This window comes from Pan paniscus, chromosome 17, assembly GCF_029289425.2.
Source record: "Pan paniscus chromosome 17, NHGRI_mPanPan1-v2.0_pri, whole genome shotgun sequence".
NCBI lineage: Eukaryota > Metazoa > Chordata > Mammalia > Primates > Hominidae > Pan > Pan paniscus.
In genome coordinates, this window is record NC_073266.2 from 52,483,011 (window position 1) to 52,498,611 (window position 15,601).

Consider the following 15,601-nt stretch of genomic DNA (forward strand, 5'->3'; position numbering starts at 1 on the left):
CAACATAAGAGTTAATACAATGCCAACATAAGAGTTAATAAAACAGGATGAGGTGAAAAAGAGTGCCTAGAAGGCTACTTCATGTGGCATAGTAAGGGAGGACCTCTCTGAGGAGATGACATATAAGCTTTCATCTGAATGTCAAGAAGGTCACCATGTGAAGTTCTAGATGAAACTGTGTAAAGGTCCCAATTAAGGAGCAAATCTAAAGTGTTCTAGGAACAGCAAGGAAGCCAGCATGAAGGGAGCTTCCTAAAAGGAAGTTAGACAAGGGAGAAATAGACAGAGGCCTGATAACAGGGTATTTTAAGCCAGGGAAGGAATTTGGATTTTATGATGGTTTCATAGAAAACCACTGTGATATTCTTAGCAGGAGAGGGATGTGATCTGAATAAGGGTAACCGTGGCATAATGAGATAAAATTGTGTTTATTCAAAATGTACCTCACATTATTGCAAGGGTAGTTAAATGGCACAAAAGTCTGTATATCTGTTGATGAGGAACATTCTGATTTGTGGCTGGGTAAGACTTCCAGGACACTGGCAATGATTCCTGAATATTTCAGTTTGTTGACATCTATTTTTATCTGATTAAAGAAGAAAATATAGAATTTCAAGAGCAAAAGAGGTGGTCAATAAGGCCAAATACTATTAAGAGGTTGAGTAGGATGCAGAAAGAAAAACAACTGTTTGATTTGATAGCAGAGAAGCTTTTGATGACCTTGACCAGAACATGGTGAGGTTGGAAGACAATTGAATTTGTATTAAATTGAATTGGATGTCAGATGAAACAATGAAAACAGAGACCATTTGAAGTTTTACTGTGAAGAGGAGGAGATAGTACATAGCTCAAGGATGATGTGGGATCAAGAAACTTTGGTTTTATTTTGTCAAAGTTGAATGATACTGGAGCATATTTGCAGGATTTAGGAATAACATATGCAGGAAGAATTTTGCATTGCAGGAGAGAATGAGGATAGCAGCAGGAATGACTCAGTGAGTAAGAGGAGACGTGACCCAGAGCACAAGTAGAGAGTTGACCTTTGATAGGAACTATGCAGCTTCTCAAAGAACGTGAGGTATAAATCGTCATGACCTTGGATTATACAGTGGTTTTTGGTTATAACAACAAAAGCACAAGTGACAAAAGAATGAATAGCTAAATTGGATTTTATTGAAATAGAAAACATTTTTGCTTCAAATGATACCATCAAGAAAGTGAAAAAACAGTCCACAGAATGGGAGAAAATATTTACAAATCATATATCTGATAAGGAAATTATATCTAGAATATAGAAAGGATTCTTACAATTCAACAATAAAAAAGCAACCCAATTAAGAAACAAGCAAAGAATGTGCATAGACATTCCTCCAAAGAAGACATACAAATGGCTAAAAAGCACAAGGAAAAGATGCTCTAAGTCATTAGTCATAGGGAAATCAAAGCAAAACCACAGTGACATACCACTTCACATCCATTAGGATGGTTAGAATCAAAACGACAGACAAGTGGTGATGAAGATGTGGAGCCCTCATCTGTTGCTGGTAGAAATATAAAATAGTACACCTGCTTTGGAAAACAGTGTGATAGTTTTTCAAATAGTTAAACAGAGTTACCACATGACCCAGCAATTCCAATCCTAGGTATACTGCCAAGAGAATTGAAAACATGTCCATGAAAAAACTTGTACACAACTGTTTGTAGCATCATTATTCAAAATAGTCCAAACGTAAAAGCAATCTAGATGTTCATTAATGAATGGATCAGTAAAATGTGGTAATTCATAAAATGGAATATTATTTGCTGTAAAGAAAAAAAAATGAAGTTCTGATACATGGAACAACATGGATAAACCTTGAGAAGAGTTTGCTGAGTGAAAGAAACCAGACACAAAGGCCACATGTTATATGATTCCATTTATATGAATTGTCCAGAATAGTCAGATCCATAGAGACAGAAAATAGATTAGTGGTTGCCAGGGCCTGGAGGGAGGAGAGATCATAGAGAGCGACTGCTAATGAGTAAGAAGGGTGTTTTTTTGGCAGTAATAAATATATGCTGAAATTAAATAGTGGCAATGGATGAACAATTCTGCGAGTATGTTAAAAACCACTGAATTTTACATTTCAAAAGGTTGAACTTTAGGGTATATGAATTATATCCTAGCTTTACTAGGATAAGATCTGGAACAAGACAAGGATGTCCATTTTAACCACTTCTATTCAACATTGTTCTGGAAGTCCTAGCCAGAGTAATTAGACAGGAGAAAGGAATGAAAGGCATCCAAATTAGAAAGGAGGAACTCAGGGCCGGGCACGGTGGCTCACGCGTGTAATCCCAGCACTTTGGGAGTCCAAGGCAGGAAGATCACCTGAGGTCAGGAGTTTGAGACCAGCCTGGCCAACATGGTGAAACCCTGTCTCCACTAAAAATACAAAAATGAGCCAGGCGTGGTGGTGGGTGCCTGTAGTCCCAGCTACTCAGGAGGCTGAGGCAGAAGAATCGCTTCAGCTTGGGAGGCAGAGGTTGCAGTGAGCCAAGATCGCGCCACTGCACTCCAGCCTGGGAGACAGAGCAAGACTAGGTCTCAAAAAAAAAAAAAAAAGAAAAAGAAAAAGAAAAAGAAAAAAAATAGAAAGGAGGAAGTCAAATTGTTTGCAGACAGCATGATTATGTATTTATATCCCTAAAAACTCAATTTTAAAAAACTGTTAGAACTAATAAACAAATTTTGTTGCAGGATACAAAATCAACGTAACAAAAGTCAGCAGCATTTCTGTATGCTGATACCAAACTATCTGAAAAAGAAATTAAGAAAGCAATCCCACTTACAATCACTACCAAAAAAGTGAGACACCTAAGAATAAACTTAGCGAAGGAGCTGAAAGATTTCTACAATGGAAACATATAAAACATTGATGAAAGAAATTGAAGAGGACATAAATAAATGGAAAGCCATGCCATGTTTATGGATTGGAAAAATCAATATTGTTAAAAAGTCCATACAGGTTGAGTATCTCTAATCCAAAAATCATAATGCTTCAAGATCTGAAATTGTTTTAGTTCTGACATACCACAAGTGAAAAATCCACACCTAATCTCATGTGACAGTTCACAGGCAAAACACATTCAAACTTGTTTTATGCACAAAATTATTAAAAATACTGTATAAAATTACCTTCAGGGTATGTGTATAAGGTGTATATGAAGCATAAACGATTTTCATGTGTAGACTTGGGTCCTGTCTCCTAGATATCTCATTATATGTATGCAGATATTCCCAAATCTTAAAGTATCTGAAATCTGAAAACACTTCTAGTCCAAAGCATTTTGGATAAGGTGTACTTAACCTATACTACCCAAAGCCATCTATAGATCCAATGCAATTCCTGCAAAAAATACCAATGGCATTCTTCACAGAAAGAGAAAAAGATAATTTTAAAGTTCACATGGAACCACAAAAGACCCAGAATAGCCAAAGCGATACTGAACAAAAAGAACAATGCTGGAGGGGACTGCAGCAGATGGGTGGGCTCCTTTGACTCCACTTTGCCTCCTTGGCAATGAGTGGGCTATCCCACTCTCCCACGGCATCTGTATTTAAAAAAAAAAAAAATACTGAGGCATCACATCGCCTGACTTCAAAATACACTACAGAGCTGTAGTAGCCAAAATAACATCATACTGGCATGATGTATTAGCCTATTCTTGCATTGCTATACAGAAATATCTGAGACTGGGTAATGTATTAATATTAAGAAAAGAGGCTTAATTGGCTCACAGTTCTGCAGGCTGTACATATTGGCTTCTGCTTCTGGGGAGGCCTCAGCAAGCTTCCAGTCATGGCAGAAGGCCGAGGGAAAGCAGGCACATCTTACGTGGCTGAAGCAGGAGCAAGAGAGGGATGTGGGAGTTGCTTCACACTTGCTACACACTTTTAAACAACCAGATTTCACAAGAACTCACTGCTTACTCACTATCGTAAGAACAGCACTGAGGGGATAGTGATCACCCATTCATGAGAAACTGGCCCCATGACCCAGTCACCTCCCATCAGGCCCCACCTCCAAAATTGGGGATTACAATTGAACATGAGATGTGGGTGGGGACGCAGATCCAAACCATATCACCTGAAAATAGATACATAGAACAATCCGACAGAATAGAGCACACAGAAGTAAATCCACACGTTTGTAGCCAACTGATTTTTGACCACAGTGCCAGGAACATAGGGAAAGGACAGTCTCTTCATAAATGATGCTAAGAAACCTGGCTATCCATGTGCAGAAGAATTAAACTAGATCCCTATCTCTTACTACATACAAAAATCAACTCAAAATGGGCTAAAGACTTAAGTGAAAGACCTAAAATGATAAAACTACTAGAAGAAAACATAGGGGAAATACTTCATGACATTGATCTGGGCAAAGACTTTTTGGGTAAGACCTTAAAAGCACAGCTAACAAAAGCAAAAATAGACAAATAGGATTATATCGAACAAAAAAACTCCTTCACAGCAAAGGAAACAGTCAGCAGAATGAAAAGACAACCTACAGAATGGAAGAAAATATGTGCAAACTATTCATCTGGCAAGGGGCTAATATAAGGAACTCAACTCAGTAGAAAAAAGAACTAAATAAAAAATGAGCAAAAGACTTGGTTAGACATTTCTCAAAAGAAAACATACAAATGGCCACAGGTATAGGAGAAAATGTTCAACGTCACTAATCATCAAGGAAATACAATGGGAACCACAGTGAGACATCACCTCACCCCGATTAGAATGGCTATTATCAAAAGGAGGCCAGGCGCAGTGGCTCATGCCTGTAATCCCAGCACTTTGGGAGGCTGAGGTGGGCAGATCACTTGAGGTCGGTAGTTCAAGACCAGCCTGGCTAACATGGTAAAACCCCATCTCTTCTACAAATACAAAAATTACCTGGGCATGCTGGCGGGTGCCTGTAGTCCCAGTTACTGGGGAGATTGAGGCATGAGAATCACTTGAACCTGGGAGGTGGACGTTGCAGTGAGCCGAGATCATGACACTGCACTCCAGGTTGGGAGACAGAGCAAGACCCCGTCTCAAAAAAAAAAAAAAAAAAAAAAAAAAAAGGAATGGCTATTATCAAAAAGGCAAAAAAAAATTGTTGGCATGGATTTGGAGAAAGGAGAACTCTCATACACTGTTGGTAGAAATGTGAATTAGTACAGCCATTATAAAAAACAATATGGAGGCGCCTCAAAGCACTAAAAATAGAACTACCGTATGATCCAGCAATCCCACGACTGGATATATAGCGAAAGGAAATTAAATCAGTATGCCCAAGAGATATCTGCACTCATATTTATTGTAGCACTGTTGACAATAACCAAGAAATGGAATCAACCTTAGTGTCCATCAGTGTGATTAATAGATGTTTAAAAAGTGGTATAAATACACAACGAAATACTGTTTAGTCATATGAAAAAATGAAATCTTGTCATTTGTGGCCACATGGATGAACGTGGAGGACGTTATGTTCGGTGAAATAAGCCAGGCACAGAAAGACAAATACTGCATGATCTTCCTCATGTGGAATCTGACAGAGTTGATCTCATAGAAGTAGAGAGTAGAATAATGATTTCCAGAGACTGGAAAGGGGAAAGCAGAGGGAGGAATGGAAAGAGATTGGTCAGTGGGTACAAAGTTACAGTTAGGTAGGAGGAATAAGCTCTGGCATTCTATTATACAGTATGGTGACTATGGTTAACAATATTGTGTTGTATATTTCATATTCCCCTTGCTCTCAAATCCCAGGAGTGTACCCTATTTAGAGCTAACATCTCCCTGACTTATGTTGACCTTTCTCAAGACAAGAGTTTTTCAAATCGTAGCATTATTTATAATTGAGAAAAATTGGAAAACAAGCACAAGGTTAAATAAGCAATGGTGAAATACCAAGTAAAATATTTTGCAGCCACTTGGGAAAAAAATAGCGACTTTGAATGTTCTCACCACAAAGAAATGATAAATGTATGAGGTGATGGATATGCCAAATACCCTGATTTGATCATTACACAATGTATATATGTATTAAAAGATCACACTTGTACCCCATAATGTATATAATTATTTATCAAAAACAAAATACAAATTAATAAGTTACCTGTTTTTGAAAGCTATTATTTTTATATGCCATGAATAACAAACTCAAAAATATAATGGAAAGAATAAATGGCATGATAAAATTTAGGAAAATTTTGAGAATAAGAGGAGGGGAAATTATTCTATAGATAGTAATACATGTTATAGAATTTTAAATAAGAATGTGGAACTGCCATGGAGACAAAAAAGGCAATTTAAAGTCTAGAAAGAGATCTAAGTACATGTATTAGGAAGGCAATAGATAGTAAAAATAGTGCTTCTCATTGGTGGGGAACGAATAGATTATTAAGTTTTGATATTCAACACCTAGCTAACTTTATCAGTTAGTGGTTTAGGTTGAAAATAGTAGAAGTTAATCCTGGCAGGCTTAAGTAGAAGAACAATCTATAGGAAAAATGTTGGGTAGCTCAGAGTTAATGGAAAGCCGAGCTCAGAAGATGGACAGGAACCAAAGGATGCTAAGGAGCTGGGAACACAGCCTCCCTTGTGTCACAAGAATAGGATGGCACTGTGCTGCTTTTGCTGCTCAGGACTCTAGACCCCACCACTCTGCCACCACAAGTAAACTCTAATGGTCCCTGTGTGTTTATATCATTTCCTCAACTCAGATACTGAGGCAGGATTCAAACACAGAGCCTAGGTCATGGGCCTGCATCCTTATTGCTGTGAGGGAAAGGGATGCCTGGCCACTTTCAGCTTCTGTGGTGGGAGGCAGGGCACTATAGCATCTCCCCAGGTAGTAGGTGTCCAAATCCTGGAGCCAAAAATGACAGATTTCCACCAACATTTGGAATGACTAAAATTAGAACCATACTTTATATCATAGACAAAAATAAATTCCACATGGATTCAGAATTTAAATGTAAAACTTGAGACCATAAAAGTACTTGACAGAAATATGCATATTTATGTATTCTTGGTTCGAGAAAGTTGATAAGCAAGATATAAAAATAAGAAAGCCATTAAAAATATTGATAGAGCATATTAAGTGACTCAGAAAGAGAATTATGATCTGTTGAGTTTCAGAAAGTTTACATTAAAAATGGGTATAATGTGATTACATTTTTAAAACAGGATCACATTTTTAAGAAAATACACACACACACACACACACACACACACTCCCTTCCAAAGAGGATTAGAATGGCATATACCAGAATATTTCGAGTGGTTCTCTGGATGATGACACTAGAGATGATTTTTCCTTCCTTCCCTCACTATATGGAAGAGGGTTTTTTTTTTTTCAAAAGCTGTTATTTCTTTTTAAATCTGAAACATGAGGAATTTGGTTGGTTGGTTTGTAAGAGTATATAGTATCTGGGTCTCCATAGATAAATTTTATGCTAAACTCTACAAAAGCGAAAATAACTTCTAAGACCAGGTAATGAGGCAGTTGTGTTTCAGCAATCCCATCCATATAAAAATAATGTTAAAGTGGTGATTGGAATTTGCTCCATCTGGCGGTCCTTCAAAAGAAAGAACTGGATAGTGGGTGATGACTCAAAGAATACCCTCCAGATCATGATGTTTCTCTTTCCTCCCCCAGTGTCTTTTTTTTTCCTTTGATTTGTTTTATTTTGTCTTCTCTTTAAGAGAACCCATCTGCTTGACTAGGAACTTACTAGTTAGTATTCAGGGTATGTCATCTAAAGGACACCAGATGCAGAGACTCTAGAGATATTCGTTATGGCCTATGTTTTATCACTTTACGCTCTTACCTACAAAATAGGAGTTGCCCCAGCATTTCATGTTTTAACAACCCTTAGATTCCTGATGTCTTGTTCTCTCTTATCTCAGATTGCTGTCTCAGTAAAGGATGCCTAACCTTTATTTCACATGAGAGACAGAGCAGTTCTTGCTTCCTAAAGTGAGTCACCCAAGTAGAAGGACTGGCTCTTCACAGAAGTCTTGGTAGTGTAAAGGATGAGGGGAGGCACTTCATGTTCCAGAAAGACTGATCATGAGCACATCGTAGAGACAGACCAAGAGATCTGGAGATAGCAAAGAAAGAATGAACCTAAAAATGGTGACTTGTTCCTATTCTTGCCACTTGGTTTTCTTTCTTGTAAAAGAAAAGGAATCATTCTGGCTTCCAGCTTACTTTCCTAAATGCCATTAGCCTATACTAATAAGAAGATATGAATCAGTAAACACAGCTTGCCAGAATTTCCCAGTTGTAGTGGTCATGTTCTAAGAGCTCTTCATATATTTTTTCAAAAGTCCCCTTTTTCTATGATCATTTCCCCAGGGGGCTCATTGGACATTTCTGTCATGTTTCTTAGTCATAAAGAACATGACTCTGAACTTCTATAGCTTTCAGTATCCATGTCTTCATACTTCATGTTAATATGGAAACCCCATTGCTTTGGACTGGAATTAAATTAGTATTAACTTGGCTTATAACAAAATTTAACAATTAAATTTACCAATTTAATACTTAATAATTAATAAGTATAAGTAATAGGTAATAAGTATAAGTAATAATAGTTAATAAGTATAAGTAATACTTAATACTTAATAAGTAATACTTAGTAATACTTAATACTTAAATTGGTATTAATTGGCTTGTAGTTTTCACCTGTGTGGGGGTTGTGTAGTTTTCACCTGTGTGGTATTTTGTAAATACCACAGCTATAGATAGAAAACAGCTTGAGCATATGTGTATTTTTTGAGCTACACATTTCATGAGAACTTTTATAGTTCTCTCATGTTTTCCTCTCTTTTTCCTCTTAAGTTTATTTTGATGACTTGGAGCAGGTGGTAGCCAGGTGGAAGAAAATGTATATTTCTTTTCTCTGGTAGAAGCTAGAAGGAGCTCCTTTTATCCTGGTTTCCTTGGCTTTATAGTGTGAGGTTCTGTTGGTTGGTTGTGGAACCTGGTGATATTCTGATGCATGGAGTACAATACACGGAGTTTAGGGTTGGGAAGTGGCAGGTGCTGTATTGTTGAGGTACAGTCCCTTCCCTCTAGCTCCCAGATCCTGTGGACAAGGAGATATAAGCGCATTGGTAAGAAGGACACACTCTGCTCTGAGTGATGATGGTGCCTGTAAGGACAATCCCCTTCCAGCCTAGCAGTCCTCTACCACATCTGGGTACAGTGAGACTCACTCCAGTACTGTTCTTGTTTCTTTCCAGGAGCGGCCTATTGCCAATTCATGGACATGCTCTTCCCTGGCTGCATTAGTTTGAAGAAAGTAAAATTTCAAGCAAAGCTGGAACATGAATATATTCACAATTTTAAACTTCTGCAAGCATCATTTAAGCGAATGAACGTTGATAAGGTAGGAGACTTGTACCTCCATAAAATGTGTTGTTTTTTCTTAAAATTGTTTTTGTGCATAAATGCAAAAGTCCAGGAGCATACCAATGGGATATATCTTGATATCCCAACAGTAGGCTGGGGTCTGTACCTAGCATAAAGCATCACCCTAAGTTCTTGTATTTTTATGAGGTTTTCATTTCAGATTTTCTAAACTCGTAGCCAGTAGACTAAAAACTAACAGGGCTCACAAATGTTAAAGTGTTATTAGTTAAATTTAGCATTGCAGATGAGAAACTTTTAATGTTTGCCAGATGCCACTGTGGTTCTTTGTATTTTGTTCTTTTGGAGAAACATCATGTCATGGCAGAAACAGCATGGTTTTGAATCCCAGCTTCATGACTTGAGCAAGTTATTTAAATTCTGAGTCTCAGTTTACCCATCTGTACAATGGGACTAAAAACCCCTTATTCATGGTTATGAAGTTGACATGAGAAGCAGTGTCCGGTATAGTGTGTGCGCTCAGATTCTCAATGTCCATAATTTGCCCTTTTTTTCTCCCATGAATTATACTTTTGTCCTGGAGTGGTGCAAATGGCCTGGAGTACTTTTTCTCTCAATAAGGGATTATTGCTAAAACAGTCTCTTTCTGCATGTTTACTGCTATTTAAATACATACTTAATCTATATTCCTTATTTAGGATATATCTCTTAGCATGAATGAGCTTGGAAAGAAATGAATTTTGAATAAGGGAAAAGAGATAAACCAGCAGGGGAGAAATGGAAAACTGTTCTTTGCATAAACAGAGGTAATAAATAGGCCATGGAAATGAAAAATAAAATATCAGGTTATAAAAGATAGAGATTAAAGGGAAGTTTGATAAACTATGTATTTTGTAAGCTAAGGCAATTAATATCTTCTTGACATTCTTATCAATATATTAAGAAAATCCTGACTTCTCATTGTCTTGGAATTTTTATTTCAAAACATACATTCTCTTTAACATCTTAGCCCTTTGGATTATTTCCAACTTTATGTCCTTTGTCATGGTTAATTTCCAATTAGCTCTTTCCATATGTATTTAAAACTAGGGATATATAGGTTCTCCTTACTTTTATAATACCTCTTGTGTCTTTTTCATTCATTTCTCTATACATGCTTCTAGATTAGAAAGAAAAGAAACACCTTTTCATATGTTTATTGATGGAACTTGTCATACATCAAATTAGTGGGCTCCATATCTCTCTAGAAGTATATACACACAGAATGGATGAGCAGTTGTTAAGAATGTTGAAGAAAAAAATTATTGCAGTGGAAGGAGACTGGCCATGATGGCCTTTGTTAGCCTTTCTAGCTTTAGTATGCAGTGATTTGATCCAAAAGTACGGTGAGAGACAGCATTAAGTACCCTCATTCATGTGTGTCATAGCCTGATGGCACAATGGAAAGTTCTATGCTTTTGCTTGCCACCTAGGATTTTGAACTTTTGCCCTGAAGCTTTCATGTTGATAGGGAATGCAAAATTAAGTCCACAGAAGTAAATGCCTCCTTTTAACAGCTAATGTACCACCAGTGTCTAAAACTATTTATAAATTTTCATGTCTGGCAATAGACAAAATATAGTAGATTGTTAGTTAAAAGCTTTTTATGCTTTAAAAAGCCTCTAAAAAGTTGATTTCTAACAATCAATATCAGCATAAACAAAAATTTTAAACTCAGAAGACATAAAAGTGATTAAATAATACAATTAAAAGTCAATTGAGCCTGAGCACAGTGGCTCACACCTGTAATCCCAACACTTTGGGAGGCCAAGGTGGGAGGGTCACTTGAGGCCAGGAGTTCCAGACCAGCCTGGTCAACATTGTGAGACCCCATCTCTACAAAATTTTTTTTTAATTGCCAGGTGCAGTGGCACATACCTGTAGGCTCAGCTACTCAGGAGGCTGAGGCAGGAGGATCTCTTAAGCCTAGGAGTTAGAGGCTGCAGTGAGGTATGGTTGTACCACTGCACTCCAGCCTGGGCAACAGAGTGAGACTCTGTCTCTGAAATAAAAAATAAAAATTTTAAAGCAATTGAGTTCACATGTGGCAGGAATTCTTCCTTGTAAGCAGACTTCACTGAAGTTTGGGGGAAGTGAGAGAAGAGCAACATATCACCACCAAAGTCTATTACCCAAAGAATCTTCATGAAAAATATGGTATCTTCCAAAAGATTCCCTTCTCTTTATTTTGCTTTGTACTTGGTTTAGTTTCTATTTTAGCTGCATAAAAAACATTTGTGCAAAATTTATTGCTAATTATTTAGTTTAATGCATGCTTCAGTTGCTTTTTTCTTCCAAATTTTCATTGATATGTAAGGTCTTTCTACATTTTCTAAAGTGGTCCTATTGATACATTTTAGGATATCAATGATGTGTAGCTCCCACAGTGGCAAAGCCTTGTTCAAAGTTTAATTTCTATAGCTTCCATTCATATTGTCACATAGCAAAGCTGTGAGCTGTGTGCTTGTCTGAATCACATGCTTACACACTCACACACATTCACACACTCACACACACAATCTGACTCACACTCTAGCTTTGTAACTATCTTGTGATTCACATTCAGCTAGTATTCCCACCCGAAGATGTAAAAGGTAAGAATCCAGTGATAATGTAATTCACATAGCTAGATATCTTTCCATTTTCTTTAAAAAAACAGCAAATTACAGCAGTCAGAATGGCTATTACTAAAAAGTCAAAAAATAACAGTTGCTGGTGAGGTTGTAGAGAAAAGGGAATGCTTATACACCGTTGGTAGGAGTATAAATTAGTTCATTGTGGAAAGCAATGTGGCGATTCCTCAAAGAGCTAAAAACAACTACCATTCGACCCAGCAATCCCATTATTGGGTATATACCCAAAAGAGTAGAAATCGTTCTACCTTAAAGACATATGCATGTGAATGTTCATTGCAGCACTATTCACAATAGCAAAGACATGGAATCAACCTAAATGCCCATCAATGACAAATTGGATAAAGAAAATGTGACACATATACACCATGGAATACTAGGAAGCCATAAAAAGTATCTATTTTATTGATTTAAATCTTATTCATCTCCACTCTCTAGTAACTATAATCTTTATATGAGTGTATCTCAACACAACTGGGCTACATATTACAAAGAAATTTAAAAAGTTTATCGGCCAGGCACAGTGGCTCACACCTGTAATCCCAGCACTTTGGGAGGCCGAGGTGGGTGGATCACCTGAGGTCAGGAGTTCAAGTCCAGTCTGGCCAACATGTGAAACCCTGTCTCTACTAATAAACAAAAATTAGCCAGACATGGTGGTGCATGCCTGTAATCCCAGCTACTCGGGAGGCTGAAGCAGGAGAATTGCTTGAACCCAGGAGGCGGAGGTTGCAGTCAGCCGAGATCGTGCCATTGCACTCCATCCTGGGCGACGAGTGAAACTCCGTCTCAAAATAAATAAAATAAAAATAAAAAGCTTATCAGTCTTGAAATAGCACAACATCCCAGGCGTCTGTTTTTCCAGAGAGATGTTTTGAGGATAAATGTACTATGAGTGGGACCAGCCCCTCTTGACAACTAAGGATATTCCTTTTGTCCGGCTTGTTCAGAAGTACTAAATATTCCAAGAAAATCAATAATGATGTTTTGGTTTAGTTCTTTTTTTTCTATTTTTAATTTTTGTATGTACATAGTAGGTGTGTATATTTATGGGGTACCTGAGGCATTTTGATACAGGCATGCAATATGAAAGAAGCACATCGTGGAGAATCAGTTATCCATTCCCTCAAGCATTTACCCTTTGAGTTACAAACAATCCAAGTACACTCTTTAAGTTATTTTAAAATGTACAATTAAGTTACTATTGACTATAATCACCCTGTTGTGCTATCAAATAGTAGGTTTTATTCATTCTTTCTAACTTTTTTGTACCCAATCACCATCCCCAACTCCCCCTTTCCAGCCATTAGTAACCATCCTTCTGCTCTCCATGCCTATGAATTCGCTTGTTTTGATTTTTAGATCCCACAAATAAGTGAAAATGTGTGATGTTTGTATTTCCATGCCTGGCTTATTTTACTTAGCATAATGATCTCCAGTTTCATCCATGTTGTTGCAAATGACTGCGACTCATTCTTTTTATGGCTGAATAGTACTCCATTGTGTATATGTACCACATTTTCTTTATCCATTCATCTGTTGATGGACACTTAGGTTGCTTCGAAATCTTAGCTATTATAAACAGTGCTGCCACAAACTTACAAGTGCAGATATCTTTTTGAGATACTGATTTCCTTTCTTTTGGGTATATACCCAAACATGAGGTTTGTAACTCACATAGTGATTTTTTATTGCAGGTAATTCCAGTGGAGAAGCTAGTGAAAGGACGTTTCCAGGACAACCTGGATTTTATTCAATGGTTTAAGAAATTCTATGATGCTAACTACGATGGGAAGGAGTATGATCCTGTAGAGGCACGACAAGGGCAAGATGCAATTCCTCCTCCTGACCCTGGTGAACAGATCTTCAACCTGCCAAAAAAGTCTCACCATGCAAACTCCCCCACAGCAGGTATTGTCACAATGAGATTGCGGGAGTTGCTTTCATCTTTGATAATGGCTCAGACCCTTCTGTTATTTACTGTGTATTTCTGACTGATTCTTCTCAGCAGTCAATATTTTAATGCCTTCGGATGATTTCTACTGTTGTCTGTTTCACCACATTTATCTTCCTGTGACCCATTTGTCATTAGTCTAACCATCTTCATTTAAACTATTAAAAAGGCAGAGCTATTTGCATTGTATCACTGAAGCTGGTAGTGAAAATAATGCTCCCAGGATAGATTTCTTTTTCCTTTTAGTTTTTCGAGAAATTTCAAGTAGCCTGTTTAGATTTTGACTGAAGTATTTTTACTGCTTAATTGCTGGCAGTACAGACCAGCATATGAACTGAACTCTGTTGTTAAATATGGATCATTGTCTCTAACCCTTCAAAGGAAATTCGTGAACTGTACATCCTACCTCCTCTGTAGGCAGTGGCAATTTTTATGCAGTAACATTCAGCAATACCCTATTTATCCAGCTTTGTCCAAAAGTGAAGTCGTTGAGGAAAAATATCTGGAACATTAAAACTTTTAAAACTTCTGTGGATAAAAAAAGAAAAAACCACTTTCTAAAATATATTATAAACATCCTTGCCATAAACAGCAGACCTTACCAAGCAGAATGTGTTCTTATAAAATTGGGTCATTATTAGAAACACAGTTGGGTACTGCACAATTAAGCATGAAATCATCCAAAATCATGTTTCCATCTCAATTGTGGAACCCAATGTTCAAACTTGTTAAATCAGTAACCTGAATTTTGTAAATAAAACAAATTTCTTATTTGTGCCCAAACTACAATCTGAATGAAGTAGAAATGGTTAACAGGACCACATAGGTGGTAAGAGCTTTGAAATCACAGTTTTGCTTACTGTTAAACAGCATTTTTATCATCTTATTTCTGGATTTATGGCTGTATTCCAGGCAGACTGAAACCATTGGAAAACTGGCATTACTTTTTGAAATTTTTTTAATATTTAAAAATAAATATTTTTAAGGATAACATGAATACTCATACTCACTAGTATGAATTAGATGAATTCTTCATCTGCCTTAAAATAGTACTCATGTAGATGAAGAGGAATGAACAACTCTGGGAGAGTTGTTAGGAGGCAAAATAGACTGGATGTTGGTAATGGCTGAATGCTGGGATAAAAGAGAAGGAGATGTTAAACATGACTTCTTGTACAACTGGAAGGATTTGGGGTTTTGTTCAAGAAGTGCTGAAAGAGAACCAGATTTGGGAAGAAATCTTGAGTTTGTTTTGAACATACTAAGTTTGAGATTCTTTTGTGACATTTAAGAGAAGATCTACATAGGCAATTTTTGTGTTGGGGGTGGTGCACGTGTGTGTCTGGAGCTCAAAGGAGTTATAGGCTAAAGATAAACATTTGTGATTCTTCCACATATTGATGTAATGGAAGCTGGAAGCAAATACTGAATGATAAAGGGTAGAGTGTCTTGAGAAACTTGGACATTTACTGGTTGAGTAGAAGAGGAAGGGCTTGCATAGGAAGCAGAGAAGGTGCCAGAAAGAATGAAGGAAACTAGGAAGTGATGTGTCAGGGAAGCAGAAG

The 15,601-nt window shown here is 37.2% G+C and overlaps 1 protein-coding gene across 4 annotated transcripts in view; it reads left to right on the forward strand.

Annotated features, from left to right (window-relative positions):
- Positions 1 to 15,601, forward strand: part of MAPRE2 (microtubule associated protein RP/EB family member 2) — a 166,134-nt gene that overhangs the window by 110,827 nt on the left and 39,706 nt on the right. For all 4 annotated transcript variants that reach the window (XM_014342303.5, XM_057300479.1, XM_003830240.5 and 1 more), the window contains 2 exons: positions 9,284 to 9,429; positions 13,780 to 13,993. In XM_014342303.5, coding sequence (XP_014197789.1) covers positions 9,284 to 9,429; positions 13,780 to 13,993 — 360 coding nt within the window. The remainder of the gene's footprint in view (positions 1 to 9,283; positions 9,430 to 13,779; positions 13,994 to 15,601) is intronic.